Source organism: Semicossyphus pulcher, unplaced genomic scaffold (assembly GCF_022749685.1).
Source record: "Semicossyphus pulcher isolate SPU_LCO1_2020_fin unplaced genomic scaffold, fSemPul1.0.p SCAF_19, whole genome shotgun sequence".
In the NCBI taxonomy this organism is placed as follows: Eukaryota; Metazoa; Chordata; class Actinopteri; order Labriformes; family Labridae; genus Semicossyphus; species Semicossyphus pulcher.
This window is the reverse complement of record NW_027211692.1, coordinates 1,427,501-1,453,196: the sequence shown is the minus strand read 5'-3', so window position 1 is coordinate 1,453,196 and position 25,696 is coordinate 1,427,501. Positions and strand designations below refer to the sequence as shown.

The following is a 25,696-nucleotide window of genomic DNA, read 5'->3' as shown; positions in this document are numbered from 1 at the left end:
CAACATATTTGTGGTTAGCTAGTTTTACGTCACGACACTTCTTCATAAAGCAATGAAATGATCCTCGAGTGCTTCGAGATAATCTGAGTAAAAATATCCTGAGATAAACGGAGTAAATCTGGATTCAGTGAAATCCTTCTGAGAGCCCGCCGGCGTTCACACAGCTGACACACTCACCTCCATCAGATCTGGGTCACGGCTGCTCTGAGTCACGCTGCCGCTTCACCTCACAGCAACTCATAGCAACTCACAGCAACTCAGCTCTCTGCAGGAAATCAGCTGAAAAACACCTGAGCATTTACGCTTTGGTTTACACTTGACTCTGTTAGTCACACGGCTGCCATTTTTCTCTTCATGCTCGAGGTGTAAAGTTAAAATGCTGTTATAATTCTCCTGCCGCGCATCCACTTTTTTAAAATCCCGAGTGACGTGGTGTATTTCAAAGTAAAACAACATATTTTGTAACCTATTAGCTACATTTAGACAGCAGCTAATGCTAGCATTTAAACACTTAATAGACCACATTACGTTAGCTAGTAAGGACGTTAACTTGTTATTTGTTCCTGAATTGAGTTTTTTTTTTCTATCTTGCCATATTTGAAAGTAAAACGACATAGCTATTTGACAATCTATGAGCTACCTATCGACAGAAGTCAATGCTAGCATTTAAGCACCCTAGTTCAGCTGATGTTAGCATTCAAGTACTTCCTAGATCACATTTTGTTAGCTAACATTACGTTTGTAAGGACGTTACCTGGTTATTTGTTCAGAGCTAACATAACGTTAGCTAGGAATTGAGGTCTTTCCTATCCAACTAAAAACATATTTGATAACCCATTAGCTACCTTTAGACAACAGCTAATGCAAGCATTCAAGTACTTCTTAGATCACACTACGTTAGCTTACATTACTGTAGCTAGTAAGGATGTTAGTTATTTGTTCCAAGCTAACATATTGTTAACTAGGAATTGAGGTCTATCCCATCTGGCCATTATTAAACAACATATTTTAGAATCTTTAGCTACCTTTAGACAAAAGCTAATGCTAACATTCAAACACTTAATTGATGACATATCATTAGCTAACATTAAATTAGCTTGTAAATATGTTTCCTGGTTATTTGTTGAAAGATAACATAATGTTAGCCAGGAATTGAGGTCTTTCCTGTCTGGCCATATTTCAAAGTAAAACAACATATTTTAGAACCATTAGCTAACTTATGATAGCAGCTAATGCTTGCATTCAAGCACTTCACAGATCACATTATGTTAGCTAACATTTTGTTATTTAGTGAGGACATTAGCTAGTATTTCCAAGCTAACATAATGTTAGCTAGAACATAGAATAAGCCTATTATATTATGTTAAACTACCATACAGTTAGTGTTCAGCCATTTCCTAGCTGGTAATTTTATCTAGGAATTGGCTGGATGCTAACGTTAGCTGGTATGACAGTAGCTTATGAGTGATGGAATATGTTGTTGTATCTTGAAATATGACCCGATTTCCCTCCAGATTTTCACTGTAAATTGTCTTTTCAGTCGCTGATCAAGCTCTATCAGTGATTTGAGAACCAGAAACCCTAAATCCATACGACTTACAACCAAAGCAGTCTGACATTAAAATGACTTTTTTTTATTTTATGTAATAATAATGATTCTGTAATATCATGAAACTGGGATATTGTTTGTACCGTAAAAATCGTATACTTTGAATTCGTACTACAGAATAGTACACATGGGGACCGTATTCTATTCAGCTGCATGTTTGGGTGGAAGATTCGGGATGCACCTGACAGCTGCAGTTTCACTGAGTGTGTGTGCGTGTGTGTGTGTGTGTGTGTCTATAAACAGTTATTGTGAAAGCTGATATTCCGCTGGCTCACAGTTTCAGCCTCAGTACTGGATGAAGCTCTGTAATCCCATTAATGCTGCCTGAGGATGAAAGTGTGTGTGTGCTGTGTGTGTGTGAGTGTGTGCTGGACAGATTGGCCTACAATGTAAAGTGGCTTACAGGTCTGGATCTACATAAACAGAGCAGCATTAAGGTTATGGATCCAGGTGGAGGATTAGAGCCAGCACACGAGCATCACCTAAAGTGACTCTGCAACAACTAACACACAAGACTAGCTTGTTAGCAACATGCTAATGCAGGTTTCCATCCGTATGAGTTAATTTAACAGGGTGAGATTAGAAGGGCTAAAAAAGTTAATTCAGTGTATTATTAGTGGGAATATACTTTAAAAAAAACCGACAAGCTATACTAGATTTATCTACAACACCTGTGTTTCACCTGTACATGTCCTCAGACTGTAACTGCCTCCCTGACCAAACTTTACCAGCAGGAGTTGGGAATTGAACCCACAACCTTCACAACACAAACCTGCTGTTCCCCTTGTCTGGTATCCTGTCTCTCACATCCTCTCTCTCCCCCAGTTCGGACAATAACAAAGACAAAACAGACGGTTCAATAAAAGTGTGTGCAAATATATTTCCATTTTTTGTCATACAAACAACAAAGATAAAAAAGTGAGTCATAAAACATACAAATGAACATAAAAAAAACACCAGAGACTGAAATTTAAACAATGTACAAAATCTCCTGTGTGAACACAGAAGGCAGATCTCTGGCAGATACAGTGCATGTTGTGTTACACATCAAACTTTAGGTGCTGAGCAGGAAACGTTCTTCATGTTGGATTTAAACTACATCCGAAAGCTAATAAAAAAACACAATAAACACACATTCTCACAGGCTGTTACAGCTTCATACGTTTGGTAACAATGAGGATTACTGTAGAAGAATGTGAGATATCATTTAAACAGCGTGGCTGATGCCGCCTCCTGAACTCTCAGGAGAAGAAGCTGCACTAAAAATTCCAACAAATATTAAAGTACAGACGTGTCAGTAATTCTTCCACACATTTAGTTTTTATAGTCATCAACCAAACGTTTAAATCAGAAGTTGTCTTCCTCTGTATTCATGTGGTGTCGGAATAATCAGAGACAATGAGTTACAAACTGGAAAAACACGCAATTCGAAAAGTTGGAGAAAGTTTTGGTACATAACTTTTGGAGTAATAATAATAATAAATGTTAGGTCTATTTTAAGAAACGTTTTATTAATTGACATTGTACACATCTACGGAAGAGTATTAAGGCCAGGTATGATAAAAATAAATCAAAAGAAAAGGGTTTTTAGGGGGGATTTATATTTTACACGCAATGTTTTTTCAACTTTCTCAAAATTGAAAAACAATAAAATAAATTAAATTTAAATCTATCTTATCCAACAGAATTACATCCTGTCTGATCAGTCTGGAGAAAATAACTTTTAACTTCACCATAAGAGACAAAAAATTATCTGTAAATGAAAATTCATAAATGGGACATTAAGTATTTCAAAGCGACTATGAGCAGATGATTATTTTTTTGTTCCTGAAATGTTCTCTACCTCTACACTACTTGTTTATTAGCCAGTGGGCTAACAGCTAACTAGCTAACAAACATTTCCAGAATAAATTAAACATTAAGAGGAATAAATTGGGGACTCATCACATCAGTGTTTCAGCGGCTAAATTGTTTTTCAGTTGAATGTCCATGCATTAACGAACCACGCATTATTTGTTCGCTAATGTGCTAACAGCTACTGAGTTTGCTAACCTAAGCTATAAGCGTTCAGATAGCTCGCTATTTCTGTGGCGTGTTGTGTGTGAATAAATGGAAGCGACATCATAAGATACAGTTAGTGTCTACATGAGAAGCAACTAAATGCTCCCTGCAGCTAACGTTACAAATACTCACGTTAGCATAACCTTTGTGTTGTGTACATGGGACAGCTACAGTACACTGACACTGATGTGTGGAATGAGACTGTGAATAAAGCAGCCTATGTTACTAGACTATTGTTTTTTACGTCATCATTTATTAAAAACAATGTTTTCTTTTTTCAGAATCTTTGTTTTTAACAGATTAGCATTAGTGAAAATATTGAACCACGTTTCAATGCTGCAAATGACATTTAAAATCTCTGCTGTTAACAAAGATGAGCTCCTGTTAAACTGAGATAAATAAATTGATGTTAAAGTCTTTCCCTGGTTAGTTTCCTAAAATCAAACACACACAATGTTTCTTCTTTTTCACACGTTTCTGCCACTGAAAACACCTTTAAATACAACAAACACCAGACAGGATCATGGCTGCGACTCTGTGGAAGTCAAGAAAGATGAACTTTGGCACAACTTGGTCCCCAGTGGATGGCTGGCCTGGCTTATAATACAAGGCTAAAAAGAGCTTTACTGCAGCCTGGTTAGAACTACTGGGCCGCACAGGGCTGGACTGGTTTAGACATCATGTGATTATATTCATCTTTGTACGTTGGTTTTAACTCATGCTACACATTTGAATGAATCTTTCTAAGAGGCTAAAACATACAGTTTGATCTCAACATAGCGACTCACGAAACATAAACACTGAACTCCTGATATAGTTTTACTGTTTTTCTGTTAAAAGGCGAATAAGAGCTGTTACCATGAAAACTCTAGAATGGGACCAGGATTAACTAATGATATGATAAAGGTTAGGTAAAGGTAAAAGTTCCTTGTTATAAAGGAAAAAGGGTTTTTGGCTTGTTTGAATAAAACCCAGTTTGAGATCAGAGAGTTGAAAGAAAATCTCTTCATTAGTGCTGCTAACGCTCGTTTGGTCCTACTCGAGTTCATCAAGTCAAACTAAATGTTAAATGTAATCAGTATATGCTGAGTATCTTTGTTGACTGGTTTGGACCATAGACTGTATAAGAAGATGGACACCCCCTGCTGACTGGCTGCAGTATCGCTCATAAAGCCCGCCTCCTCCATGTTAACAGATGGGACATGAGTCAAACTATAAAATCTAAATACAGGTCAAATACATTTTTCTCAAACATGGTTTCTGTCATTATAGTTAGTTCTTATCCTGCTGATTTATGTCCACGTGTTCATTTTTCAAGTGTATTTTTGATTAGACATTTGATGCTATAAAAATGATGATTGACAGCTCTGTTGACCAATATGGCTCCTGCAGCCAGTTAGTTCCTGATTAGCGGAGTGGAGGACGAGCGGCGAGAGGAGACGTAACTAAAACAATCACTACAGTCATTGAAGTTTCCATACCTGTGAACTTTAACCTCAGACCAACACAAGAAGCTGTTCTGCTGTTAAACACGCCGGCGAGCGGGATCCTTGCTGTTTCAGTAAGTTAAGTGTGTTTGGGTTAGTGGAAGTGGCTACGGCCGCTTCACTCGCCAATCTCTACTGCACAGACTCTGGCTCCAAATGACGTCACCATCACAAGATGGCAGCGCCTATCACAGGGGCTATTTTGGCATCACTTTCGTACAATGGGAGCAGATGGAGACATGTTGTCCATCTATATATACAGTCATTGGTTTGGACTGGCACCATTTGTCCTTGGAATTATGTTACCAGCTTGTTAGCTTGCTTAATTGTTAGCCTCAGTGGCTTTAAATATGCCAACATTGCTGTTAGACAGAATGTTCTCTCAACCTAACATCTCCCAGTCATATCCGTCACTTTAGTCTAATCTAGCCCAGCCCAGTCAGCCGTTTTGTACTCCATTCTTCATTGTCCAGACCGGTTTAAACTGGACTAAACTGGTCTTACGGAGTCCGGTCTGGTCTACGCAGCCACACAGTGGTTTGGTCTGGGGGACATCACGTATCCTCTCCTGCAGACGCAGCGGAACGAGCCGTCAGTGTTCACACAGCGAGCGTTCACGCACTGGAAGCCCACGCTGACCCTGTCCACACACTCGTTTATATCTGCAATCACACACACACACACACACACACACACACACACACACACACACACACACAGAGTTTTAACAGAGCTGTTGCAGTCAGAATATTTGATGTAAATCAAAAAATGGGACAGTGGAGTGTCTGTGGTGAGTTCAGTGTCTGTAATAACAGTGGGACAGTGGAGTGTCTGTGGTGAGTTCAGTGTCTGTAATAACAGTGGGGCAGTGGAGTGTCTGTGGTGAGTTCAGTGTCTGTAATAACAGTGGGGCAGTGGAGTGTCTGTGGTGAGTTCAGTGTCTGTAATAACAGTGGGGCAGTGGAGTGTCTGTGGTGAGTTCAGTGTCTGTAATAACAGTGGGGCAGTGGAGTGTCTGTGGTGAGTTCAGTGTCTGTAATAACAGTGGGGCAGTGGAGTGTCTGTGGTGAGTTCAGTGTCTGTAATAACAGTGGGGCAGTGGAGTGTCTGTGGTGAGTTCAGTGTCGGTGGGAAATACCAGCTGCATGTTGATCCAGACCCTACATGTAAAGGTCTGTGTATGCAGATCACCTGTCTGTGCGTACCTATACATGTCATGGAGGTCATGTCCAGTTCGTATCCTTGGTAACAGTCACAGGTGTAACCTTCAGCAACACGAATACACCTGCCGTTCTCACAGCCGTGCAGTATCCCACAATCCTCTGCTGTGCTCAGGCCGGCGTAGGAGTCATAGCGCCCTGAGAGACAGGAGAAGGAGACAGTTGACAGCACTGTAACAGCACAATGACATCACTCTTTTTAGTAACCACTCACTCTCATACACCCTCCTCGGCGCTCCTCCTCCTCCTCCTCCTCTGCTCCTGTCAGTGAAGGGAGGGAAGGGCGGCCCAGGCCTCCATGCTTCCTCCTCCTCTTCCTCCTCCTGCTCCTGATAGGGAGCACCGGGCAGCGGGGCAAGGCTGAGCGGAGCACCGTCAGCCCGGGATGGAGGATGAGGCCGGGCCCCAAACGCCCTCTCTGCCCGGGGGTCCAGAGGGAGGCGGAAGGACGGAGGCCTGGGTAGGGAGCCGTCGGGGCGGCCGAAGTCTCCTTCAGAGTAGTAACCAGTGCTGAGAGACGGAAAGATGGTTTAAAACAAAGACTGTTAGACGCTTAAATTGTTAAGTGCCTTTTAAGGAGCCTAAAGACTACAATTCCCATCCTCACCTATACTCAGGCCTGCCATAAGCTCCGTCCGGCAGGCTGAAGGTGCCCGGCGTCCTCCCTCTAAAGCCAGACCTGCTGCCCCCTGCTGGAGAGTAATCGTCATAGTCAGGAGCTCCAAAGTCTCTGCCGGGAATCACAGCCGGAGGGAAGGAGTCCGGACTGTAGGGAGGAAAGTATGGAGGAGCTGAGGAGAGGAGAAGAGGAGAGATGAGTGGAAAAAAGTGAGAGAAGAGAAAGGAGAGGAAAAAAGGAGAGGAGGGAAGGAGTGGAAACAAGAATAGAAGGAAGGGGAGGAGAGGAAACAGAAGAGGAGAAGAAAGGAGAGGACATAAGGAGATGAGGGCAGGAAGAGAACAAAGGAGAAGAGGAGACAGGAGAGGAAACAGAAGATGAGCAGAAACAGTAGAGGAGATGAGGATACAAGAGAGGATATAAGACAAGAAAGGTCAAAACAGGAGAGGAGAGGAAATGAGAGGAGATGGTAAAGAAAAGAGGAGCAGAGTTAAATAGTTTTAAAAGCAGTAAAAACGTTTGAATGCAAAAATAACAAGAAGTTAAAGAAATAAACTTGACAAAATGTTTTGGAGTGTCTTAAAAAAAAAAGAGAAACCAAGGAGAAAACATATGATTAATATTAAATGATAACGACTCACCGCCTCCGCCTCGTCCTTGTCCAGCTCCTGGTCTCACTCCTGTCTCTGGTCCAGAAGAGTCCGGAAAACTCTCCGGGAACAGAGGAGAAGGAAACGAACTGCACAGAGAAGCGTAGTCCTCTGAAGACACAGAGAGAAAAAAAAGAGTCAGATTATAAAGTATCTGTTGGATGTGGAAGTTGCAGCTGATTATAAATCAGCTTAATAAGCATCTCTATGTGTTTAGTTTGGCGGCAGGTGAGTCTCAACAGTGATGTGTTTCCTGTCAGGTGGTTACCGGAGTCGGAGGAGGGGCAAAGGGCACACTCCATCCCCCAGCCCTCCCCGTACAGACAGCAGCAGTCCATGAAGGTGACCTGAGCTCCCAGCAGAGGACTCTGACAGACCAGGTCTGCTGTGACGTGCTGCCAGCACACAGACAGGTTCTCATCTGGAGGAGACACCACAGGAAACAATTACCCAAAAACAAAAACTTAAAACATCACTCATTGTTTTATTAAAAATGTCTGTAAATAAACCCAAAAGATCTCCCTTTCATGGAGAGGGAAAGGATGAGGACAGGTGTCGTACCTAAAGTGAGGTGGGAGGAGTTGACACAGTTACGCTGCGTGTCGTCGAGCACCAGAGGAGGCACACAGCTGCAGTAATACGAGCCCACCGTGTTGACACAAGTTCCTCCGACACAGCTCTCCTCCTCACACTCATCGTGATCTGAGACAGACAGACAGGTGGACAGAGAGACAGACAACATACAAAGTCTCAGGACAGTATCTTGTTGTGATGTCAAGATAATGCTTACAGACTGAGGCTAAAGCTAACAGGTCCTAGGTTAAGCTCATGCTAACAGACTGAGGCTAAAGCTAACAGGTCCCAGGTTAAGCTCATGCTAACAGACTGAGGCTAAAGCTAACAGGTCCCAGGTTAAGCTCATGCTAACAGACTGAGGCTAAAGCTAACAGGTCCAAGGTTAAGCTCATGCTAACAGACGGAGGCTAAAGCTAACAGGTCCCAGGTCATGATCACACACACAGACTGTGTAGTCTGTGTGTGTGTTTCACGTACCGACACACTCCAGCAGCGTGCTGTTGTAGACGTATCCACTGGAGCAGTAGCAGTTGTATCCCGGGATGTTGTTGACACACATTCCGTTCTTACACACCTCGGGATGGAAGCGCTTGCACTCGTCCACATCTGGAAACACAGACAGAGAAAAAGAATACAGGTGTGTGAAACAGGTGTGTCCTCGGCAGCAGTCCTGAGCAGTTTTTGAGCTAAATTTAAGGTTTTTCTCTTTTACAGTTTGAACTTCAATAACATAAATAAAATAGTTGATGTGACGATAATGTTTTGGAAATGTTGCTTAATTTTAGTTACAAACAAAAAACAGCTAAAGAAGCTGTTTAGATGTGTGTGTATGCGTGTGTGTGTGTGTGTGTGTGCGTGTGTGTGTGTGCGTGTGTGTGTGTGTGTACCTGTGTAGCTGAAGGCTCCCGGTCCTGTAGTCACGTATCCTTTCCCACTGGGACACAGAGACAGAAACTCGGCTGTACAGACACAGAGAGACACATGAAACCATTTGGTCAGTTTATGCAGGCCGTAGTTTTCAGACCACAACATCTTTAAATATTTGGTGGAGACGTTGGTCGGCGTTGGATAATCTACGTAAATACACCTTTCAGCTTTTGCTTAAAGTAAATCATTTGCTTCCAGTGTTGTCAGATCCTGCGAGAGAAAAAGGCAGCCAGGTGGAAGAAAACAAGCCCAAAAAAAGAGCTGCATGGTGTACATGTTTTTCTTTAAATCATCCCCAGAATTAATAGCGCAGTAGCTGAAGAAACTGTCTCACTTGCAAAATGTGTGTTTAAAAATCAAAAAGACAAGTACATGTCTTAATAAAAATCAATAACATCTGCTTAAAGATCATGTAAAGGGATTTGTAATTAGACAGGTGAAATGCAGTAAGACAGGAGACATATAGGGAGTCATTTGCGTGCAGACTTGGCAACTTCCTGTTGTTGTCTCACCTGTGTTTGTGGCGGGGCAGGTGTGGTACTGGCAGCCCAGCCCCCAGCCCTCCCCTACCGTGCAGCAGCACTCCTGCTGGCTGGTGTTGGTGGCCAGCAGGCTGCAGGTTCCCCGCTCGGCCAGGTTGTAGTAGCACTCCCTCAGCTCACCTGGACGAGCTGCAGGGAGGGGGGGGCCAGGGACTCTCTCTGCCGGAGGAGAAGAAAGCAGACTTTCACTGACATTACTTGAGGTTAGTTTGGAAAGTCTGCACGGCTCTGTACAGCAGGAGCTCCTCGCGGGTTTCAAGCTGATAAACAAAGTAGGAAAAGAGAAGATCAACATTTCTGCTGCAGAAAATATCGTATACATACCTGTTTGTGCAGTGTTGATACACCGCCTGCTGTTGGTGTCGAACTCATATCCCTGTCTGTCACATTCACACATGAAGGATCCCTCCACGTTCTCACAACGAGCTGAGCCACACACACCGGGCAGAGACTCACACTCGTCCACGTCTGAGAGAGACAGACAGAGAGGGAGAGGAGGAGAGAGACATTAGTGAAGAGATTAAATATTACACCTCTATGAAAGGATCAAACTCGATGCAGACACGTACCCAAACAGGCCTTTCCATCGGCGTTGGAGATGAAGCCCTGGTCACACACACACACGTGGGTTCCTACCAGGTTCTGACAGAAGGCATGTTCCCCACACACCGTCTGATTGGCACATTCATTAACGTCTGAGAGAGAAGAGAGACGGACAGTCTGATCTGGAGGGCTTTTATCGTGAAACATCTGCAGGAAATATTAAGTTTCAGTGTGCATACTTCACTCTCATGGTGTGTAATCATTTATGACCAATTAGTGTCCTCTCTGAGCTCTGCCGATAGAAAGGTGTAGTCAGACTCACCTACACACCTGCCGCTCTGTGACAACTGGTAACCTGGCTCACAGGAAGTGACACAGCGGTACGAGCCAATCGTGTTCTCACATCGCTTTGACCCACAGACTGAGCGACCAGACGAGACGCACTCATCGACATCTGAGAGAGAGCGAGAGAGAGACCTTCCTCATGACCTTAGGAATAAATGTACAACTCGCTTTATTTTAAAATTGTGTGTGTGTGTGTGTGTGTGTGTGTGTGTGTGTGTGTGTGTGTACCGAGGCAGGCGGTCTTCTCAGGGTTGCTGGTGAAGCCGGTTTGACACTGGCACTGAAAGGAGCCTTCAATATTCACGCATCGACCGCCAAAGCAAACACCTGACTTCACACACTCGTTCACTTCTACAGACAGAGAGAGAGAGCGAGAGAGAGAGAGGCTGTCATTACACGTAACACACACACACACACACACACACTTTTACATGCTGTCCTAAGCACTGGCCAAAGATGACATCACCATTACATCAGCGCTAAAAGCACAAACAGAGGAGGCCAGAGCTGAGCTGTGACTGAGCTCAGTGAATTTGAATGTGCACACACACACACACACACCACACACACACACACACACACACACACACACACACACTTTGAACACACAGAGGAATAAAACACAAACAAATGTAGAAAACATTTCTAAGCTGTAAGTTGTTTTCTACCTGTTCCCGCGGCGCTGACACACTTCCTGCTACTGGAGTCGAACTCGTATCCCTGCCTGCCACAAACACACATGAAGGATCCCTCCACGTTCTCACAACGAGCTGAACCACACACGCCAGGCTGAGACACACACTCGTCCACGTCTGAGAGAGACAGACAGAGATAGTAAGAGAGCGTACGCCAACATTTCCCCTCTGTAAAAGTATCAAGACAGATGCGACCGAGCCAGAAATATCATCTTTTTTACTCTAAATGTTCTTCTTCTTTGTCAAAACCTGCTGCCTACATTACCCACAATGCAATGAGATTAATGTATGTTATGCTAGCAGCAGCTAATATAGCCAAGAGACCAGAGCCTACAGCAGAGATAAGCAGCTGGATACAGAAGCTTATCAACGGATGTGTTTCATTTTGAAACCTGTAGTCTTCAGCCCCTGCAGAGGCTGACTCAAGTGACATCACTCGAGGAAGTTTATCAGAAGTCACACAGCTCGACTCCGAGCCCGAGAGCGACGATACTTCTATTAAAACGTTTGTGAAATTACTCCCCAACACATGGAAACACAAAATAACTGAGAAAATCAGTGAAGTTCACTTTTTGTATTCAGGGCACATTTATTTTTCTGTTTTAGCATTTGAGCTAACGTGCTAGCTAGCTTTATTGAATCCTGAGAACTGTTGTTTTAAAAAGACAATGAAGAAACAATAGAAAGAGGCTTAGTGAAATAATGTAACTGACTAGCTTTCACATGTCCCAGCCGGCTAGCCTATTAGTGGTTAGCTAGCCTGCAACAGTGGATCAGATCTCTCTCTAACCACAGTGAGCGGTCAGTATGTAGCAAAGACTTACAACATTTCATTAAGACACACAGATTCATTTTGGTGTTCTACTTCCAGGTTGGACAAACAGGAAGTCAGCGTCTGACACAGATACGCACCCACACAGGTCTTTCCCTCTGCACTGGAGGTGTAACCCTCGTCACACACACACAGGTAGGTTCCTATGTGGTTCTGACACACGGCGTGGTCCCCACACACTGTCTGATTGGCACATTCATTAACATCTGAGAGAGAAGAGAGAGGTTGAGTCTGAAAACTTCCTACGTCTGTTTCACATTAACAATTATTTCAGGAGAAATATTATACCTATCTGGAGGGCTTTTATTGTGAAATATCAGCAGGAAATGCTTCACCCTCCAGGTAATAATGACTTTTTATCTAACCGTGACATTAGAATAGATTCATATCAAAGCTGCGTGCGTGTGTTAAAATAAAGGGCCTGCAGTCAGACTCAACTGCACACTTGCCGGTCTCTGTCACCTTGTAGCCCGGCTCACAGGAAGTGACGCAGTCGTACAAACATTATTCTCACATTGCTTTGACCCGCACACTGACCCGCCGGACGAGACGCACTCATTGACATCTAAGGTTGTGGGTGTTTGTGTGTGTATATGTATGTGTGTGTGTGTGTACCAAGACAGGCCGTCTTCTCGGGGTTGCTGGTGAAGCCGGTTTTACACAAGCACTTGAAGGAGCCAACTGTGTTCACACAACGGCCGTCCAAACACACACCTGACTTCACACACTCGTCCACATCTACAGAGAGAGAGAGGGGCCAAAGATGACATCACCATTACATCATCGCTAACAGCAGAAACAGAGCAGGCCAAAGCTGAGCAGCAGAACGGCATGAACACTGAGCTCAGTGACAGATCTGTCTGCAGACACTCCAACATACAGGACCTGGATTATTCACTGCTGTTAGTGATTATTATATTATTCCAATAAAATACACAAGTATGATACACAGGTTTTTGTGACCTCTACATCATCAGCGGATACTTGTATAACCTGTTGAATACAACCAGACACATGCAGCGCGCATATAATCCACCAGGGGGCGGAGTTTCAGAGCCAGAGGACGTCGGGATGAGACCTCAAACATGGCGGTCGTCAGTGTGTGACCCACACGTTGTTTTAAAAGTTAAGGCAAGAAAAACATGACCATTTTTTCTGATACTTCAAGATGAGTATTTACAGGATTAAAACAACATATAATATCTGAATATTTTAAAACTTATTTTATAGTAAAATCATGTTAATCAATGTTATCAATTAGACAATTCATGCATTTCATAAAACTTGAATGATTGTTTAATTAACCTAATAACTAATTCATGGTTTTAGTGACACAACTGTCATATTTAGAGTGTAAACTGAGACATTAATAGCCTATATTGTGATGTTTTCTACATACACACCTGCTGTATCACAAAAACGGACGGCTAATCAGTTCTCTTGCTTATAGTTTTTTTATGGAATTAATTTTCACACAAAAAAACATTATGTTTTTTGTAGTCTGATACTTAAGGGGAAATCTAAAGAATTATCTGAGTTTAAGGGTTAAAAATTGTGTTCTGTAAGACGTGTGGTACATTTAGTGGCAGGTTATATCAGCTCAGTTTTGAGGGGTAAAATAAATTGTGCTTACAAACACATAATGTAACCAGAAAAATGCAAAGAAAATTCCGGATGTATTAAATCTGATATAAAACAAATATTATACACACACACACTCACCGAGGCAGGCGGTCCTGTTGTCGCTCAGTGTGAATCCCTGAGAACACACACACGTGTAGGATCCCGGTGAGTTCACACACTCCCCTCTGGGGAAACAGAAATCCCCCTCCAAGCACTCGTTAATATCTTAGGATGCAAACACACACACACACACACACACACACACACACACACACACACACACACACACACACACACACACACACACACACACAAGTTAAATTTCATGCTGCAGAGATGTAAATGAGGTTCATCATCATCATCAGTAGTAAAGATGTTATTATGTTAATCATGTTCCTGTCAGGCAGTGAACTCACCTCTGCACGTTCTCCCCGGGCCGGAGGTTCGATAGCCGGGCGCACAGTCACACCGGAACGAGCCGACGGTGTTCACACACACCCGCTCTGCGTCGCACGCCCCGACGCTCGCACACTCGTCTATATCTGCGAGAGAAAGAGAGAGAGAGAGAGAGAGAGCTTTATTCTTGTTATTAGTCTGATCCAGGTGTTTCAGTTGGGTCCAACGTTACCTGAGACACACCATCACATTATTGGCCTAACACAGGACTTCTGTTTTCATGTAGTGTCAAACTTTATAGTTTACTCTCTGGATCTCAGACACGTATACATTATACTGTATATATCATTTTAACCCTCATTGACCACTTAAGAGACACACGACAGCCATTTTTCTATGAATGCAACAAACTTTATTGCAGGTTATTTTTATAGATGCATTAATGTGTCCATCACTTTAATGTTGCAGTTGGTAAAGGTGCAGCTTACTTTAAAGTCAACGTCTTTAGTTGTGTAACATGTTGCCCTCAAATAGATCAATATGTAATAAATACAGTTCCTTTAACTGAAAACCAATCTTACATTCAGCTGGTGCAACAGCATGCTGCTGTGCACGTTTCTGGATCGTGTGTGTGTGTGTGTGTGTGTGTGTGTGTGTGTGTGTGTGTGTGTGTGTGTGTGTGTGTGTGTGTGTGTGTTACCTTGGCAGGAGCCATCCTTGCTGCTGTGTCCAGGCTGACAGGACACACAGCGGTATGATCCCACAGTGTTCACACACCGCTGACCAGGACACTGAGACGCCTGCTCACACTCGTCCACATCTGAAACACGGGAAGCAGGATAAATGGATTTTGTAAATGAAATATAAATTGATCAAATTTTTTAAATAACATAAAATGCAAATTAAAGTAATAAATAATATTATAAGAGATACATCAATAAATAAATTAAAACATTAAATTAAAGAATAAAATTAAAATAATACAAATACATTGAAATCAAAATGAAAGAAAATCAATAAACAATAATAATATAAAATTAAATAATATATAAATTAATAAAATATAAATAAAAAATATACAAAATAAAATAATGAATTAAATTAAAATAAATAGAAATACATAAAAACAAAATGAAATATTTAATTTCCAAATGTTGTCATAATCAAGCAGCCCTTCCTTAAGAACAGAGCTGATACAGTAGACAAAATCTTTGTGTGTGTGTGTGTGTGTGTGTGTGTGTGTGTGCGTGTGTGTGCATGTGTACCTGCACACAGTCCGTTCACACTGCGGTATCCCTGCTGACAGTTCACACAGCTGTAAGAGCCTTCAGTGTTCACACACTGCTGACCAGGACAAGACTCACTGTCCTCACACTCATTCACATCTACACAAAGAGAGAGCGCAGGATGAGCGTGTGTGTGCGTGTGTGTAGTAGTAGTAGTTTATTTCGGACATGTAAAAAGGAAACAAGAAAACAAAACAGTAATGGACAGACATAAAAAAATAAAAAAATAAATACTTTACAATAGACAACATGAAAATTAAAAACAAAACATGATGTTTAGATTTCCCATATCCGAAAAGGAGTGGGAAGAAGTGAAGCTTCTTTACTCCCACCCCCCTTATTCATTAATTAACTCTCTAGATTCATTGACAGTATAATCTATAGTCTAATACATATGTATGTATATCTAACATATAATATATCCATATATCTAATATATACATATACATCTACATATCTAATATATATATATACATATATATGCACACACACATACATACACACACACATACATATATATAAATACATACACATACATACACATCAATACTCTTTATCACAGGCATACACATATATAGACACATACATATACAAAGACAAACTGAAGGTAACACCAAAAGAACAGCAAATAAATACCCGAATAATTACATAAATAATAAGCACCTTTCATTATCGACACCCTCATCCCTGTACATGTGAAAATCATCTCTTTATATTTCTTTTTAAACTGAATTCTTTTGTGTGAAAGTGTGTAGAGTGTGTGTGTGAAAGTGTGTGTACCTGCACACTGCCTGTTGATGAGTGTGTATCCGGGTCGACAGGACATGCAGCGGTACGATCCCACAGAGTTCACACACATCTGACCAGGACACTGAGACCGCTCTGCACACTCGTCTACATCTGAACACACACACACACACACACACACACACACACACACACACGCTAGTTAGCCTAGCCTAGAACTGCTAGCCTACTAGCACCTCAAACAGATACAGATAAACTTAATGGTATATATAGATTGTGTAAGAAAAAAGAGTAAAAATGTTTACTCATGTGAAGCATAGAGTATATCTGCCACCACTGCAACATTACCTGTGCAGGTGTTATTCTGGAGCTTGAAACCATGGCGACAGACACAGTGGTAGCTTCCAGGTGTGTTCTCACAGCGACCGTTGGAGCAGGGAGCCTGGCGACACTCATCGATGTCTACGAACAATCACAACGACTTACGGATAAGACTCAGTGGACGCCTGTTCATCAGCTAAATGTGCTAAAATAAACGTGACTGGTCATTATAGGAAACATGTGCATCACTCTTAGCTAATACGATATATACGATATATACTGTACATTAAAACTGGACAATTTATTACTTTGTACGATGTTAACAGAGGAAATGTTATATTATTTTCTTTGCAATATAACTATACAGAAATGTAACGATTTCATCGAGTTTAATTTAAGTGTGAATTAAAACAGTAAAATCCTTGGATGATATATTCTGAGTAAGTTTAAAGGTGAGGTGTCACAGTAGTAATAGAAGCTTCTTTATTTGAACTAAAACCTGTATTAGTCTCTAGTTTTATGTCTGTTGCCCCGAACTCATTGACAGAAGTCAGCTCATTGATTACCTAACTGTAAGCTAGCTAGCTAACAAGCAACATGTTCATGTAACGAACATACTGTAGCATAGGATCTCACGAAATAAACTGTAATTATATTGTTATTAAGGTTGAAAGTCATATCAAAGTCTAACTCTTTTATCTGGTAACTATTAATGTAATTTAACTACCTGCTTTCAGCTGAATGTTGCTGAGTCATCCAGTCAGCTGAGGTTGGCTAGCTAATAGCAAACAGCCTCAAGCAATAGCAACGCTAAGATACAGTATTTATCCATGCGTGTGTGATAATGATTCATTAAAAGTATTGATTAGCACCTTGATATTAGTTACTATGCTGCTATGCTATGAAAAAATTAAAGTTAGTGGATCTGACTATGTTACAGTCATTAGGCTAGCTAACTAGCTTGCAGACTAATTTAGCAAACATTCTGTTCCGAGGGGTCTTATGAAATATAAACTGCCAATTCTGTTTTTATAAGAATGTTTTTACGTGTAAATGTTTTATAATTTATTATTGTAAGCCAAATACAGAACAGTAAGGTTAGCTAACCTAGCTTATAGCAGTAGGTTTAAGTATAAGGATGCTAAGATGAAGCAGCTATGTGATATATGAAGCTTAAATTCTCCTATAGCATACAGCTTGTGTGTTGATTTGAAAAAGTGTATGTTGCTGACCAGATGAGGTGACCAATCATGAGGCTCTAATTTGAATAAATGTCAACAAAAGTTACATTATTAAAGTTATTCAATATTATAATAAGTTCCTGGTATTTGAAATCGAAAATACTTCTGTTCTAACAACCAGAATGTAGATTTAATAGGTGAAGAAGTAGCATTGTAAGCTAAGTGTGTCAGTTAAGCCTGTGTGATTGAAACAACACAAACACACCACAGAAGCAGGTGTGTTACCTGTACAGAGCCTGTTGAGCAGTCTGTATCCTGGCTGACAGGACACACAGCGGTATGAGCCCTGACTGTTGATGCACTCCTGACCTGGACACTGCAGAGCGTCTTCACACTCGTCCATATCTGAAACACACACACACAGTTACACACATTTATTACACCATCTGCTGGAAGGTTTTTTAGCACTTTACAAATAAATCTTAATATTTTCAAATTATTATTCACCATAGTTTTTTTCATAAATTCATCTGGTACAGGCAATCGAGTCTTTAAGTGCTATCATGCATCTTTACCTGTGCAGATGTTTCCAATGAGCCTGAAACCAAGGCGACAGACACACCTGTAGCTACCAGGTGTGTTCTCACAGCGACCGTTTTTGCAGGAACTCTGCAGGCACTCGTCAATGTCTGAGGATGTGACGGAATAAGCTTCATTTAATTGTTTGTTTGTTGTGTTTAACCAGCATAAACAACCTTAACAAATACAGAAACAAACAGGAAGTAGACGTCACCTTGACAACTGGTCAGCTGGCTGTTGCTCCTGTACCCAGATGGACACACACACCTGAAGCTTCCCATGGTGTTCACGCACTCTCCCACGGAACACACACCTGGAGACTGCACACACTCATTCACATCTACACACACACGCGCACACACAATATCCAACAAATATATCTTTAAAATACCAAAAAATATTGTTAAAATATCTGAAAATATGATTAAAAAAATCTAATAAAATATCAGTAAAATATTGGTACATCACCTGAAAAAAATATAAGACAAATATTGCACCAAAAAAAGTCAAATAAACAACATGAAAAAAATCTGAAGTATATACATTACATAAAAGACAAAAATGTGACTAAATTACAGGTAAAATAAACTCTTAAATAATAGTCACTTAATATCATTTAAGCGAGACATAAGTAAAATATATATAAAAACATTAGTAAAACAACAAACAAAATGTATGAAATATTTCCCAAAAATAATAGACAAATATTTGTAAAACATCTGAACAAATTGCATCAATTTTCATGCTTTTGTTACATTATCTATTTAGGATAGCTAATGTGCTAATGTGCTAATATTTAACCTGTCCCAGGCTCACGTTACCTTGGCAGAACGTGCGCTGAGAGTTGGGCTGGTATCCTCGATCACACACACAGGTGTGTTTCCCACCCAGCTGATCCACACAGCGGCCACGCCCACACACACCTGGACTGCTCTCACACACACCTCTTGCTGCTGGAAACACACACACACACACACACACACACACACTTTATTAATCTGCATCAGCTACAGATGTTTATATTGTCTGCAGTGTTGTTCTGATCTGACTTCCTGTTGTTTTAGTACAAAGACGATGTTTGTTCAGATTGTCAAAATGATTAAAAGACAAGAAGTTTCATTTTTATTAAAGTTGCTGCAGAAGTTTTAGTCCTCGCTGTAAAATCTTCCTTAAAGATCTCTGGTTGGATCTTCCTCAGCCTGATTCTATCAACTGGATAAAGAGGAAGTTGGAGTCAGATTTTAGCTGGCATTAAACTCAGGTGCAAATGTGTGTGCGTGTCTGTGTGTGTGTGTGTGTGTGTGTGTGTGTGTGTGTGTGTGTGTGTGTTTGGCATGCCTCCGCTAACTGAACACAGATGCAGGCCTCCTCAGAGTCTCTGTAGTGTCCAAATAAAATTAGCAAACAGAATTTGGGCGTCCTGGTGGTCCAGAGTTTGAAACAAACATCACACACTGTGATTTAAGTGTCCCTGCAAAACATCCCCCCTAAATAACACAATTTAACATCATGTTGTTGTCTCTTTTACATGATAAAGTCTTTTAAGAACTAAACCAAAATTTCCACTCCTGAACTTTGTGGAGAAAAACAAAACATGATGGAAAAACGCATCATACGGTCAAAAGGATATTTTGGTCTGTCGTGCCTGGTCAGATGTCCCCATTGAAATGTCCACACAGACACTGATACAGGAGCACACCTCCTCTCTGTCTGCTGGTACTCACTCTGGACTCGGGCGGAGTGGGTCGTCGTCGTGGTGACAGCTGGTCTGTTCGGCAGAGGAGGCAGACCTCCGCTGGTCCTCGACCCAGGCTCAGGGCTCTGTGGCCGGGCCGGAGCGGGGAGAGAGTCCCCTCGAGATGTCGTCTGATCCGGCCTGGACACAGAGGAGACGTGACCGCCTGTTCAGGAGAGAGGAGAAGGAAATTAATCTGAAGGCTTTGAGGATGCTTTGTGATATTTGTTCCTGCTGTTAAAACCGATCTTTACTGAGCCTGTTGAGCCGCACAGGTGCTGGTAGGTGTTGCACACATAGACGGATATACCCAGAATAGACAAAGAGTAGCTCCACAACTTTCCAGTGTGCATGAGCTTGATCTGAAGTCTCATGATCAGAAGTTTATGGGGAACAGGATCTCCTGTTCTACTAAGAGGAGTTTGTGGACTGCAGGCGGCAGAAAATTAACTCTGATGTTAAAAGATGTTAGCATTTAACATAAACTAGAACTAAAGTAAATTTTCCTTCTAAAACAAAAATGTAAAGACGTGCAGAGGAAGTCCTTAAACAGTGTTTTTCTCTCGGATCGTCTGTCACCTTGACCCCTGGTTGATGGAGGCTGTGGTCTCTGTTGTGTTGTGAAAGACTGGGCAGCGTCAGGCCGGATCTGCGGGGTCCCGGGTCTGCCTGGAGTCTGGGGTTTGTCCTGGGAGGCGGTGGAGCCGGAGCTGCCGGGCTGTACAGGCCTGGAGGAGTCACCTGGGCGGGGCGGAGGCTGGGGATAAGGCTGGGGTTGAGGCTGGTGTAAACTGGGTCTTGTGTGGGTAATGCTGGAACCAGCTGATCCGACACCTGATGCAGAACTCTGTGAAGTACTCGCTCCAGAGGAAGAGGGATTCTGTGGAGACCTGGAGGCTCCAGAACCGGGCCCTGACAAGAGAGGGGTGGATGGAGGTGTGGACAAAAAGATGGATGGATGAAAGTCACAGTTACAACCTCATAAATTATCCGTTGGTGCATAACTAAACAACACACGGCGCCATATTTGATTAATTTGGCCAAATCTGACCCAGAATCTGAAGGTTAATTGATTTGTTTGGATGTTTTTTAGTGAAATGCACCCTGGGAGTCGTAGTCTCTTCTTAAACTTTTATGACCACAGGCTTCTTGTACCTTTGAATTTTTAATCAAAGAACCAAATATTTTGCTGAAGACAGTTGCTCCTCTTTTGTTTTATTCTTTATTCAGGAGTCTTTCATCTCCGTCCATCAATCAACGGGAAAATAAATGAGGCTTTTACAGCAGGGACCAGAGGGGACAGAAAGCATTGTGCTGGTGGCTGTAGTTTAAAACACCAAAGTCATCTTACTGTACAAATATAATTCAGTAAGTATTTCAGCCTGCAACAGAGAGGTGGACTAAAGACAAAGTAATAATATAAAATCTAATATCTATGTGGCTTTGCGGTTGATCTGAATCAGGTACCCTGGTTATCCTGGTTAGCGCTGGTTACCAGCAGAGCTCCTCGGCTCCCCAGATGCTCGTTGACTCTCTGGTTGAACTGCAGAGCCGAGGACGAGTAGTGATAACCGGGACCGGCCGGACAGATCTCCTTAAAGGCCACTGGAGGAGACAGAGAGAGGAGTTCATGTTCAGAACGAAAGGATCATATCGCATCACCTCTAACAGGAAGACAGAACCAGAGGATTCATGTCCACACAAGGTGAACGAGGGCAACACTGCACATTAAAACACCTGCATCACATGAAACCTCTTCTCCGCTGTTCACAGCAGCTTCCAGTCACAGAACAGATTTCATAAAACACTAAACAGCTGCAGGAATCTCTTTGCATCAGCTAAAGCCTGCTTCAAATTTAGCTACATCTCATTGCACCCTAATTTCCATAAGTATGTTTTTAATACAGAAACACTCAGGAGTTTAAAATATATGCATTACAAGAGATTGTACAGGCTCACTGGCAGCTCTGAGGGGCTGTGCCTCATTATGACTACGAGGGACAGTCATCATTCTAACATGCCTGTTCACCAACCTGAACCAAAGTAGGGACACCTCTGGCAGTTGGGGCCCCAGGCTTTGCCGACTCGGCTGCAGCAGCAGATCTGTTTGGTGATGTTCCTGAGGATGGGCAGGGAGCAGGACGACGGTCCCTGACCCGAACCCAGGACCCGGTGACACTGACCCTTCTCCTCTGATATCACTTTATGGGCTGAGGAGGACACAGAGGAGGGCAGGGACGAGTTATAAAGACATCCTGGAGGTCATCAGACTTCAAGTCGAACCCTGCATGCGGCATCAGAAACATGCTGTTCTCCAGATTCACATTCAGACAGGACAGCCTTGACGGAGACTCGACACAGATCAGGCATGCTCTGACATCACAGCCCACAACCTCCCTGAGGTTTGATTGGTTGAGAGGAGCAGGAACAGCATAAGGTAAAGGTGCTATATGTAGTATACTTCCCATGAGTCCTGTTAAGACTGCTGTTCGGAATCCAGAGTCCCCATAAGGACCATGGACCTGAGCCGACGTCAGATATTTATGGACGCAAAAAAATAACAAATATCTAATCTATCTTTTAGCGGATTGATATGATCACAGTTTGTGATTAGAGCCGCATCCCTAGCAACGGTCTGTTCTTCATAGCAACGGTCTGTTAACGAGAAGTAGCAGACGTCGGAATGCCATAATTAACCCCTCAGAATCAAGGATTTACCACAGTTTTAACACTCGATTTCACTGTTTTTTTTAACACTAGGTGTAAATTATAGTTGTGATCTAGTAAAAATTCTTTGTCCTGGTTTACATTTCTTTCTGACGTAGTTTGGGCGATCAATACACCAGATTTCTCAACATATCTGCTTCTGTGGTCAAATATTCAAAACACTGATTCCAGTGTCTCAAATTAAAAGTTTGCGATGATTTACTGAAGCTTAAATGACACGAAAAACATTTTCAAGAGAATTTAACAGCAGAAAGAGCAGATTGTCTTTCTCGTTTACAATTTCCCCTCTAAGCCACGCCCATCAGTGATGTCACAGTGTACTGACACGCCCTTGAGTACACTCCCACATCACAGCTGGCACAGGGTGTTCAGGACCTCTTTAATAAAAGTCTGTTAATCAGGTATTCACCAACAAAAACCAAGAACAAAACTGAAGACGAGCTCGGACAAACAGCCAGGACAACATAACAGCTGTATGTTCTCGAGCCGGTCGGGACGGACAGACCGAATGATCTCGTCTCCTAGAAATTAGATTCATATAATGTGAAACACAAAATACAAATTGTTTTTGAACACTTTCCTTTTGGGAGCCGTAATTTGATTTGACTAGACGTGAAAAGGAAATATTCTGGGTAGAAGTTTGTAATTTGGTACCACAGAGAATTTAACGTAGCACAGGAAGTTATCTGAACATCCTACCATGTGAAATTAGTGTACAGGAGGGCGAAGCATTTGATACACATGGAAAATAGATTTCCAAACACTACTGGATTAATAAATGAATTATTATTTGGGTTTAATGGAACTTTTCTTTCAAAAAGTGGTCCAAATGTTCCCAACGACAAAGTGCTTTCTGGGAAACTTCCTTTGAAATCGAAGGAAGACATTACACACCTATCAAAATAAAGCGTAAAGTGGTTTTCCTTCAACATCTACTAAAGCAAGTTGAAGATCAGGGAGAGATTTTAACATTTAATGTAACTTATATTAGACAGGTCATCCAAAGAAACAGGAAGTCTCGCCCTCTTGCAGACAGGTGTGCACGACGAGAAACAACAGATCTCCATCAGTGTTTAACAATGCAGCTAACGAAAACAGAGACATGTAATCATCATGAAGCCTTCACACGTAATACACACACACAAGCATAATACACACACACACACACACACCCATCTGGGAGAATTTCCAGCCAGTTAAGAAGCAGCAGGGAGACGAGACATGTTTAATTAATCAGCTTTGATTAGAGCGGTTTCATTTGTTACCAGGCAGACCAGCATCCTGCAGCAGACCCACACCTCCTCCTCCTCCTCCTCCTCCTCCTCCTCCTCTTCTTCAGTGAATGCCGGTCAGAATAAGCAGAGCACTGGTCAGACTTCACCAAACCCATCTGAGCACCAAACCTCAGTCAGATTTCAGTCGTTTTGATCAGAACAAAGAGTTCCTCTGACATTTATCAGAACAAAGAACCCTCAGAGCGTCGACAGAACAACGAGACGCACTGACGACAAACAAAGACGTTTATTTGAGAAAAAGAAAAAGGCGTCATGAACTTTATGCCTCTGAAGATTTACTGCTGACTGAAGGCAGAGTGCCTCGTCCTGGTTATTAAAGGGACAGTGCGCAGATTCTACACGTCAACGAGGTTGAAGAAAAGGTCGACGGATGTGACACAGGGGCTCCAATGAGAGTCCATGAGTTGTATTAAAGGAACTAAATCTTATTGTTAGTGTGTTGTTGTTGTTTGGTTGTTTCACGTTGTGTTGTTGTTGTGATATGTTGTTCTTTTGTTGTGTTGTTATTGTTGTGTTGTCTCCTTGTTATGTGTTGTCAATGTTTCTGTAGCGCTGTTGTTCAATTGTTGTGTTGTTATTGTTGTTGTATTGTTATAGTTGTGTTGTTGTTATTGTTGTTGTTGTAGTGTTGTTATTGTTGTTGTGTTGTTATAGTTGTGTTGTTGTTGTTATTGTTGTTGTTGTAGTGTTGTTATTGTTGTTGTGTTGTTATAGTTGTGTTGTTATTATTGTTTGTTGTTGTTGTGTTGTTGTTTTGTTATGTTGTTGGGGTGTTGTTTTTGTTGTGGTGGTGTTGTCACTTTGTGTTGTTTTGTTGTTTTCTGTTTTCAGTACTTTGTTTGTGCTTTGGATTTTAGTTCCTGCGTTCTCGTTCTTAACCAAACATTTCCTTTGTGTGAGGCAGCAGCTGAAATAAAGATGCTAGCATCTATTCACAAGCAAATTCAGCCGTAGTCCAGGCTGACCTGTTGGCAGATGTCAGCCGTATATATCTTATCTGACGACAGTAGAGACGTTTGTCCTCCAGAGGGCGCTGACCATGATGTCAGAATGTAATAATCACAATGAGTTTTCATGTGTTTAGGTTTCTTAGACTCCCCAGTATTGATAAAAATATTGATCAGGTGATATTTGTCACTTCTTAATGTGGTCTTGGACACAGCAGACACTGAGGTGGAGGGCAGAAGAGACGATCAAGCTCGATTAGAAGTCAGCAGAGACTAAAAACCAGAGTGTGGATTCTACTTCCTGTCACAGATTTTAGAAACACTTTGAGCTCAGATGGATCCAGGAAGTCCTGACCTGGAGTCTGCGTTATTCCTCATTTCATTCCCATGCCGGCGGCTGTGTGTGTGTGTGTGTGTGTGTGTTACTCACAGATGCAGATTCCATGTGAGGCGTCGAGGATGAACCCCGCCCTACACACACAGCTATAGCTCCCCCTGGTGTTCACACAGAGCCCGTTCTCACACAGCCCCGGCTGGAGGCACTCATTCACATCTACACACATTAACACACATTAACACACACACATACATGCACACACATTACCACACGTGCATCTGCCCCCACTTTAACTGCAGATCTTCTTAGTTGCTCGTGTCATTGGCAGGTTGATGTGCAAACATGCTAAAGGATGGTTGTGTTTCCAATCTGTTCTTTTAGCATATATTGCTTTGTGCACTATCGCCATCGAGCCT

The 25,696-nt window shown here is 42.1% G+C and overlaps 1 protein-coding gene across 1 annotated transcript in view; it reads right to left on the bottom strand.

Moving 5' to 3' along the window:
• Positions 1 to 2,469: 2,469 nt before the first annotated feature.
• Positions 2,470 to 25,696, bottom strand: part of LOC138597368 (latent-transforming growth factor beta-binding protein 4) — a 56,491-nt gene continuing 33,264 nt past the window's right edge. Inside the window, exons 10-41 of the mRNA XM_069668963.1 lie at positions 25,374 to 25,496; positions 22,008 to 22,184; positions 21,442 to 21,579; positions 20,554 to 20,886; positions 19,964 to 20,140; positions 19,061 to 19,192; positions 18,454 to 18,579; positions 18,236 to 18,349; positions 17,946 to 18,065; positions 16,507 to 16,620; positions 16,192 to 16,311; positions 15,391 to 15,510; positions 14,826 to 14,945; positions 14,146 to 14,271; positions 13,829 to 13,954; positions 12,722 to 12,844; positions 12,187 to 12,312; positions 11,248 to 11,391; positions 10,808 to 10,930; positions 10,557 to 10,688; positions 10,261 to 10,386; positions 10,016 to 10,159; positions 9,662 to 9,850; positions 9,110 to 9,181; positions 8,700 to 8,828; positions 8,208 to 8,348; positions 7,915 to 8,067; positions 7,638 to 7,757; positions 6,985 to 7,168; positions 6,592 to 6,887; positions 6,363 to 6,515; positions 2,470 to 5,819 (exon numbers count right to left, since the gene is read on the bottom strand). Coding sequence (XP_069525064.1) covers positions 5,677 to 5,819; positions 6,363 to 6,515; positions 6,592 to 6,887; positions 6,985 to 7,168; positions 7,638 to 7,757; positions 7,915 to 8,067; positions 8,208 to 8,348; positions 8,700 to 8,828; positions 9,110 to 9,181; positions 9,662 to 9,850; positions 10,016 to 10,159; positions 10,261 to 10,386; positions 10,557 to 10,688; positions 10,808 to 10,930; positions 11,248 to 11,391; positions 12,187 to 12,312; positions 12,722 to 12,844; positions 13,829 to 13,954; positions 14,146 to 14,271; positions 14,826 to 14,945; positions 15,391 to 15,510; positions 16,192 to 16,311; positions 16,507 to 16,620; positions 17,946 to 18,065; positions 18,236 to 18,349; positions 18,454 to 18,579; positions 19,061 to 19,192; positions 19,964 to 20,140; positions 20,554 to 20,886; positions 21,442 to 21,579; positions 22,008 to 22,184; positions 25,374 to 25,496 — 4,664 coding nt within the window. The 3' untranslated portion in view covers positions 2,470 to 5,676. The remainder of the gene's footprint in view (positions 5,820 to 6,362; positions 6,516 to 6,591; positions 6,888 to 6,984; positions 7,169 to 7,637; positions 7,758 to 7,914; positions 8,068 to 8,207; positions 8,349 to 8,699; positions 8,829 to 9,109; positions 9,182 to 9,661; positions 9,851 to 10,015; positions 10,160 to 10,260; positions 10,387 to 10,556; positions 10,689 to 10,807; positions 10,931 to 11,247; positions 11,392 to 12,186; positions 12,313 to 12,721; positions 12,845 to 13,828; positions 13,955 to 14,145; positions 14,272 to 14,825; positions 14,946 to 15,390; positions 15,511 to 16,191; positions 16,312 to 16,506; positions 16,621 to 17,945; positions 18,066 to 18,235; positions 18,350 to 18,453; positions 18,580 to 19,060; positions 19,193 to 19,963; positions 20,141 to 20,553; positions 20,887 to 21,441; positions 21,580 to 22,007; positions 22,185 to 25,373; positions 25,497 to 25,696) is intronic.